The sequence below is a fragment of the Cricetulus griseus genome, chromosome 9, assembly GCF_003668045.3.
Source record: "Cricetulus griseus strain 17A/GY chromosome 9, alternate assembly CriGri-PICRH-1.0, whole genome shotgun sequence".
Taxonomy (NCBI): Eukaryota; Metazoa; Chordata; class Mammalia; order Rodentia; family Cricetidae; genus Cricetulus; species Cricetulus griseus.
This window is the reverse complement of record NC_048602.1, coordinates 6,592,855-6,600,927: the sequence shown is the minus strand read 5'-3', so window position 1 is coordinate 6,600,927 and position 8,073 is coordinate 6,592,855. Positions and strand designations below refer to the sequence as shown.

Genomic DNA, 8,073 nt, shown 5'->3' with positions numbered 1-8,073 from the left:
AAGTAAACCACCCACTCTACCAACAAAGTGGTCAGAGCGGGAGAAGAAAAGTGGGGGAAGGAAGGAGGAGAAAATGATTGTAGTGGTTCCCTGAGGAGCTGAGGACAGGGGAGCAGAGCAACCACACCTCACCTTGGGGTGGAGTGCTATGAAGACAGGAGAACATGTGTGGGCATTCCTGTTGGTGCACTCTAGTCACATGGGGCCCAATGCCCGGGCCAGGTGTGTCCAGGTTGAGGGCACCTGCCCAGCTACCTGGAGATGGAGGCGTAGTTAGTGTGGGAGCCAGCAGAGAGGCGCTGGTGTAGATCTGTCCGGGTGTCCAGAATGTCCACCTGATCGTCCTCATCCTGGCTGAGGTTGGCAGGGTCCGGGCTGGGCAGCAAGATGAGTTCGGTGAGGCCGTGGAGGTCAGACACATGATGGAAAGTCTGCAGCACCAGCACCATGGCAACCAGGCCCAGAAAGAGGTATGCTGCAGGCATGGAGAGGGGCCAGCTTCAGGCTCAGACTCCAGGGCAGGGATGTGGTCCTACAGGTGCCTCTCCCCTGGGACAGCTGGGTGGCTTTTGGGATCCCTTTACCACCCCTTAGGACAGGGCCATTTCTTCCTGAGAACCCTCCCCCCCCACCACTGCCAGCCCGCAGATGCCCAGATGGTCCAGCTCACCTGTGACAAGCACCTTGTAGAGGGCCCGGTAAGGCTGGCCCGGGGCTTCCCCAGGCACATAGTCCCCCAGGCCAATGGTAGACAGCGAGATGAAGCAGAAGTAGAAGGCATCCAGAAAGCTCCAGGCCTCCTCAAGGTAGGCGAAGACCGCAGCTGGCACCAGGAAGAAGACAGTCACTATGACCAGCAGCAGGGCCACCAGGTGCCAGCGAGCTGCCCGCTGGGGGTGCCAGCCCCAACGCAAGCTCAGCCAGGACAGGGGTGCGTGGGTGAGCAGCAGTGACAGGCGCTGGGCTGAGGCGGTCAAAAGTAGCATGGTGATGGGCACGCCCAGGAGCGCAAAGACGATGGAGAAGGCTTTGCCTGCGTCTGTCAGTGGGGTGGTGTAGCCATAGCCTGTGGGGAGAGGAGTCCTCCTGCACACTGGTACCGCCACAAGCTGAGGCCTGAATTCCTCCCAACCCCCAATGCCCCCCAATCCTCTCTTGTCTCCACTGCCGACACCTCCATCCAAGAGCTATGGTTTCTTCTAAAGCCCAGGGAAAACATCTGGACTCACTCGTCCCAGTGCACTTGCTTTGAGGGGTTTTTTGTTGTTGTTGTTGGTTTTCTTTTTTTTTTTTTTTTTTTTGGTTTCTCAAGACAGGCCTTTTCTGTGTAACAGCCCTGGCTGTCCTGGAACTCCCTTTGTTGACCAGGCTGGCCTCAAACTCACTAAGATCTGCCTGCCTCTGCCTCTGCCTCTGCCTCCTGAGTGCGTGAGTCACCACCACCCAGCAGGGATGAGGTTTTAATGATGCTGACATTTTTTTTTAAGATTTTATTTATTATGTATACAACATTCTGCTTCCATGTATATCTGCACACCAGAGAGGGCACCAGATCTCATAATGGATGGTTGTGAGCCACCATGTGGTTGCTGGGAATTGAACTCAGGACCTCTGGAAGAGGAGTCTGAGCCATCTCTCCAGCCTGATGCTGACTCTTTGGACCAGTGGTAGAGCACATGTCTAGCACAAGTGAGGCCCCAGGCTTCATTCAGGGAGGTTTAAGCCAAACTTAGTAAGAATTCCTCTTTTTGCCTTTTAAAATTATTACTATTAATTATTATTACATGTATTTTGGGCTAAACAGTTGTAAGTACTTGCTTGCTTTTAGCAAAGGACCCAAGTTGGATTTTCAGCACCCACATAGTGGTTCAACAACCATCTGTAACACGAATTCTAGGGGGTCCTGGCCTCAAATTCACCGAGATCTGTCTACCTCTGTCTCTTCTGACCTCCTTGGGCATCAGGCATGCCTGCGGTGCATATATATATACATACATACAGGCAAATCCTCATAAAATAGTAAATCTATTAAGAGTAATACAATTTAAATTACATGTATTTTTAAATTGCATTTATTTGTTTGTGTTGTCATACGGCTGCTGTGCCCACAATGCACTGAAACTCATGATCTTGCTGTCATCTTCCTTAGGTGCTGGGGTCACAGGCAAGCAACCACATCTGGCCTTTTTGTAACCTTTCAATTCGTGTATAATAATTGTACACAATAGGGCTGGAGAGACGGCTCAGCGGTTAAGAGCACTGGCTGCTCTTCCAGAGGTTGTGAGTTCAATTCCCAACAACCCCACGGTGGCTCACAACCATCTGTAATGAGATCTGGTGCCCTCTTCCCTCTTCTGACACACAGGCAAATGTGCAAGCAGAACATTGTATACATAAGTAAATAAAAATCTTTAAAAAAACAAAAATAACTGTACAAAATAATGGGTTTATTATGGCTTTTTCTAACATGTATTTAACAAGTTTTTATTCCTCTTTTGGGGGATGTGTGTCATTCTGGATGCACTTAAACTCATAGCAATCGATCTGCTTCAGACTTAAAAAAAAACATTTATTTTAATTTTATATGTATATGTGTGTTCCTGAATGTATGTCTGTGCACCACATGTGTGCAGGAGTCTGGGGAGCTCAGAAGAGAGGCCAGATCTCCTGGAAGTGCAGTTCCAGACAGTTGTGAGCTGCTGTGAGTGTGCTCAGAACTAAACCCGAGTCCTCTGCAAGAGCAGCTAAGGGCCCTTAGCCACTGCATGAGTCTCCTGAGAGCTGAGGTTGCTAGTGTCAGCCAAGCCTGGCATTATCATTCACTCCCTGTCAGCCTTTCTTCCAGCCCCCCTCTCCTCTACCTTATCTTCATGATTTATTTTAGATTTTAGTAATCTTCCATCGCTGACCCTGTGGTGTGCTGTTTAGATATATTCAAGTGTTGAGTTCTTTCAGGACACACACACACACACACACACACACACACACACACACACACACACCATCATGTCCCTTCCTGGTGACTTCTCCAAAGCGGCTCTCCTGCTGGCTGAGTCAAGCTGTTCCCCTGGCGTATCCTAGGCAGGTAGGTGCGCTCTACAACTGAACCCCACACCTCTCTTATTTCCTAGTTTGAGACAGGATCCCACTGAATCTTCCAGACAGGCCTTGACATTGGGATCCTCCGTCCTGATAGCTGGGACTACAAGCCTGTCCCACCAGGCCTGACCACATTATCTTTTTCTTTTTGCATGCCAAGCTATATGCATGAGCCCTAAAACAGAACTTCCTTGTTCCCACTAACTGTACAGGCTGGCTTTCAGAACTGACCTCAAAAGACCTGCACAGTTTGGTGGAACCAAAAATCTCAGAGCAGAACATGGGGGGGGGCGGTGACAAAACAGACCACTGGGTTCCAGATTTTAAATTAGGGGAACCATCCACAGAGGCAGAAGGAACTAGATTTTTTTCCACAAGCTCCATCAGGACCAGTGTACCTGATATAGACTACGTCACCAAAACTGGTTGGAACCACTCAGCCTGCTATTTCCCCAGCTGGGAAGACTCCTTAGCACTAGAATCGTGGAAAACAGACCTTCACTGTCTCTTTTCAGCAGCCTCTACTAATGTTACTTGTTTTTGAGACAGGGTCCCACTATGTAGCTTTCGTTGGACTAGAACTTGTAGCAGGCCCACTGTTTCTGCCTCTGGAGAGCCAGGACTAAAAACGTGTGTCACAATGTTCTACACTCCTAGCTATGTGACCATGTGCAACTTGGCCAGCTTCTCCAGGACTTAGCTTCATAGTTGATAGATAGACAGACAGACAATAAATGGTAGCTTCCTTACAAGTCTGTTTTGTTGACTGAGTTAAAGCCTGGATGTGGCAAGTCCCATAAAATGCTGAGAAGTGGGTATTCTGGGCAGCTGTGCAGTTGCTCAGCCAGGCTGTGCCTCACTGTCTGTCTGTCTGTCTGTCTCCCCTCACTTGTCCCTCTACCAGTGCCAGGGGCTGACCAGCCAGAAGTCAGAATCTGGGAGGAGAAAGAGAGAGAGACACAAGTGTCTGCTTCAGCACTGTCCTCCAAGGAAGTCCAAAGCAGGTCAGGCCAGCTTCAGGAAGCTGGGGACAGCTGGCCTCGGGGGATATGGCTTCATTCTTTTCTGTGAAGAGTCACCCTGCCCTGTTGCCAGTGACCTCAGTTTGCTGGTCACGCACAATGAGGGCCCCAAATGGGCCACCCACGGTTCTGTGATGCTGTGAGCTGGAGAAGCAGGTGTGGCTCAGCCTCTTTCCCTGTTTGAAATCCCCCAAAGGGGTCACCTCACCGCAAGGGAGGGGGCTGTAGAGCAGCAGAGCCTGGCCTGGCGGGGGGGGGGGGGGGGAGTTCCCCAGGTCTGTGGTGTGAGGTTGGAAGGGACTTTCCAGGAGGAACTTCCCAGAGTTCTTAAGGGCTGGGGGTTACAGGTAAGGGTGGGTCCTACCTGAATGGGTCTCAAAGAAAGGTCAGCAGAGTGCTGATATTTGTGTATAGGTGGTGTTTAATTTCATTTCATTTTGTGTGGTATATGAATGGATGTGCACAGGTGTGTCTCCTCAGGCAGAGGCCAGAGGAGGATGTCTGAGGTCCTGCACACTCCCTCTTTAGCTTATTCCCTTAAGCAGGGTTTCTCACTGAACCGGAAGCTTGCTGATTCAGCTACACAGCTCCCTGTCTCTGCCCCAGCGCTGGGGTCGCAGGCTTTCACAGCTATGCTCAGCAGCTATGCTCAGCGTTTACGTGAGGGCTGGGGTTCTTCTCAGGAGCACTCCTCCCCACAGACTGCTTTGTTCTGTGGAGACAAGGTCTCACGCAGTCCAGACTGGTTCACTTGCTTTGCTCCCACCTCCTAACTACTGAAGTGTGTACCGCCATGCCCAGCTGGGGAGACCATAACCTTCAAGCAAGACCAGGGCCCTGGTGTAAAATGAGATCTTGCCGTCCTGGTTCCACAGGAATGAGGAACAGGCGCCAGTTGATTTCATCAGGATTGGGTGAGGGGCTCTCAAGAAGCCAGAGCTCCTAAATCCCAGGGTAAACAAAGGAAGTAGTGAGGCAGACATTGCTAAGGTCCTTGCTGGGTTGTCAAGGGTGGAGTGGGTAATGGGCCTTGAGTGTCCCAGGTAGAGAGTCTGGCCTGTTTCAAGCTGGGGCAGGGCTGGGAGGCAAGGGAAGCCCCAGCTGTGGGGCGTGGAGGAGGTCCAGCCCCAGGGCATCCCCCTGTTTGGAAAGTCCATAGTGAGCATATTGGCCATCTGCGGGGAGATGGGGGGCTGGGGGGGGGGCGAGCAGCAGGTGGAGAAAGTCAAGGCTTTGGACTGTGATCTGGGGTGGGGATTTGTTCTCACTGAGCAGGGTCCCAGTCTGGAGAAGGGATGGGAGTCTCATTCACAGGGTTAGGGTTCAGTTTTTGCAGTACTGAGGACTGAACTCAGGACCTCATTCATACATGCTGGGCAAGCATTCTGCTGAGCGACACCTCAACCCTCCTCACCTATGAACAGAAAGAGACCTCCGAGGTCCATCCTCATTTTGGAAAGGGCTAGAGGTTTTGCTGGAGGTAGTTTGGGTAGGGAGTCTCGCCTTGGGGGTGAGGGGGGGTGGGAAAGGGGGTAGGGAGGGTGGGATTCAAGCTGGACAGCCAATGATTCTTCCTGAAGGACCCTATGAGTTCTTTGTTTGTTTGTTTGTTTGTTTGTTTGGCTGGTTGGTTTTTCGATCTCTGTGTAGCTTTGGAGCCTGTCCTGGAACTCACTCTGTAGACCAGGCTGGACTCAAAACTCACAGAGATTCGCCTGCCTCTGCCTCCCGAGTGCTGGGAGCAAAGGTGTGCGCCACTACCAGTGGAGTTTGTTCCGGTCTTAACCCCAGCTGCTGATCCAGGAATACTGAGCTAGAGCAGAACATCGGGAGAAATCCTGGCAATACAGGAGAGGTGGAATGATGGGCTGAGTCCTGTGTCAGACTGGGAAATATGGGGACAGAGAGGGATGGGTGCCTTCGGTCTGGGGCTCTTTCTGAAGAGAGACCCAGAGTGGAAGGGATTCCAGAAATGATCTCAGGTCTCTCCTAGAAGACAGGCCTCCAGTGGTTGTTGGTATTCAGGCATTATGCTGGCCTAACCCTGTCACCTGGCAGAATGCACTCCGGCAGTACTCTCTCTGGCTAGCCTAGGGTTCCATGAGTACTAGTCTGCACTTAGGTGCAAAGGACCCCTTTAAAAGAAAGACACCGGGCTGGAGAGATGGCTCAGAGGTTAAGAGCACCAGCTGTTCTTCCAGAGGTTCTGAATTCTATTCCCAGCAACCACATGGTGGCTCGCAACCATCCATTATGAGATCTGGTGCCCTCTTCCGGTGTGAGGATATATATGGAAGCAGAATGTTGTATACACAATAAATGAAATCTTTAAAAAAATTAAAAAATAAAAGAAAGAAAGAAAGAAAGAAAGAAAGAAAGAAAGAAAGAAAGACACCATCCCCCCTCCCCGAGGGGTTGGGGGTTTAGCTCAGTGGTAGAGCACTTGCCTGGCAAAGCCCTGGGTTCGGTCCTCAGCTCCGAGAAAATAAAAGACCGACCCCCGCCCACTTATGCTCTCTTTGCAGCTCTGCTCCCTTTCTGCTCTTCAGCGCTCTCTTTCTGCTGTCCCCCTGGGGCAGACAGGATTTTTCCTGTCTTCCTCTTCTCTTCTGTCCCCTGTCTCGTGACCCTATGTCTCTATGCCTCTCCCCCCACCCCTTTCTAATAAGACTTCTCACTTAAACTCTGTCTGCCTGGCGTGCTTGTCCCTCTGCCTTGGTCACCCTCGCCTTCCATGGAATCAGCCATGGTCCCCCACCCAAGGACCGCCTTGGAGCTTTATCCTAACAGTGATGCTGCCCTGAGATTGCTGACCAGTATGCATAAGGGCCTGAGTTTAGTCCCCGGTCCTGCATCTCGTGTTCCCTGGGAAACTGAATTCAGGAGGAAGCTTAAGTGCGCTGTTCCAGGAAGGACCTATCTGGACTCAGGGGACAAGGCTGGAAGAGATGGTTGTGCCAACTCTGATGTGGACACAGCCCTGGGGGTCAGAGGCCCAAGGAAAGGGCCAGGCCCTTGCAGATAGTGGACGATAATCCTAGGCCAAGGGGGTTAAGACAAGAGTGCAGCCAGGCCTGGTGGCCCACACCTGTCATCTCAGCATTTTAGAAGGCTGAGGCAGGGAGATGAAGTTCCAGGCCAACCCGGGCTCCAAGGGGATGTGTTATCTCAAGATCAAACAAACAAAAGGCACCAGAGGGGGCCCAGATGCTGTGAGAAAAGTTAAGGGGTGTTTACTACTTGAGAGGAAGACTTGGCTTGCCAAAAGGGGCAGCTGAGGCCAGTGGGGGGTCCGTTTCCGAGTTGGAACTGGGGTGGGGTGGTTCTGAAAGGATGCCGAGCCCCCGAGACGACGATTTGGATGCAGGTGTGTCTCGAAGGCCCCGGACGGGCTCTGGCCAGGGACTTGGGAGGCTGGCACTCACTTACCCACGGTGGTGACCAGAGTGCTGGCGAAAAAGAGCGCCGAGGCGAAGTCCCAGGCGGGGTCCGAAGCGTTGGCGGCTCCCGAGGCGTTGGCCAGCGCTGCGCGCCCCAGCCGTCCGGCCGCCAGCACCCGCTCCACGAAGGCGTCCAGGGCGGGCGCCGCCACGCACGGGCTGTGCCGCAGCAGCTGCTCCCGCAGCGACCCCAGCTCTGCCCGTAGCCGGGCTTCGTGCGGCCGCTCCAGCTGAGCCACCAGCAGCGCGCCCAGCGCCAGGTAGCCGGCGTAGGCGGCCAGGGCACCGGCCAGCAGCGCGCCCCGCCGCATGGTGCCCGCACGGTCCCCGCCACCCGCTGACGTGGCCCCCGCCGGCCCACCGCCCGCGCTCCGCTGCTTCTAGTTCCGGGAGCTCCAGGCGCCGCCACCGACGCCCCGAAGAGGAAGAGGCAGAGGGGTGGGGGTGGGGTGGGGGGGAGGAGCGGGGCCGACGGAACGCCCAGCTACTGGGAAACTGAGGCACGCCCAAAC

The 8,073-nt window shown here is 53.2% G+C and overlaps 1 protein-coding gene across 1 annotated transcript; it reads right to left on the bottom strand.

The window, feature by feature from the left end:
• Window positions 1-251: 251 nt before the first annotated feature.
• Window positions 252-7,872, bottom strand: LOC113837213 (potassium channel subfamily K member 6). Its single transcript, XM_027430559.2, has 3 exons — window positions 7,551-7,872; window positions 671-1,066; window positions 252-475 (listed from the first exon to the last, which is right to left on the bottom strand). Exons 1-3 carry the CDS (start codon window positions 7,870-7,872, stop codon window positions 252-254), a joined length of 942 nt encoding a protein of 313 aa, XP_027286360.1.
• Between the last annotated feature and the right edge of the window lie 201 nt (window positions 7,873-8,073).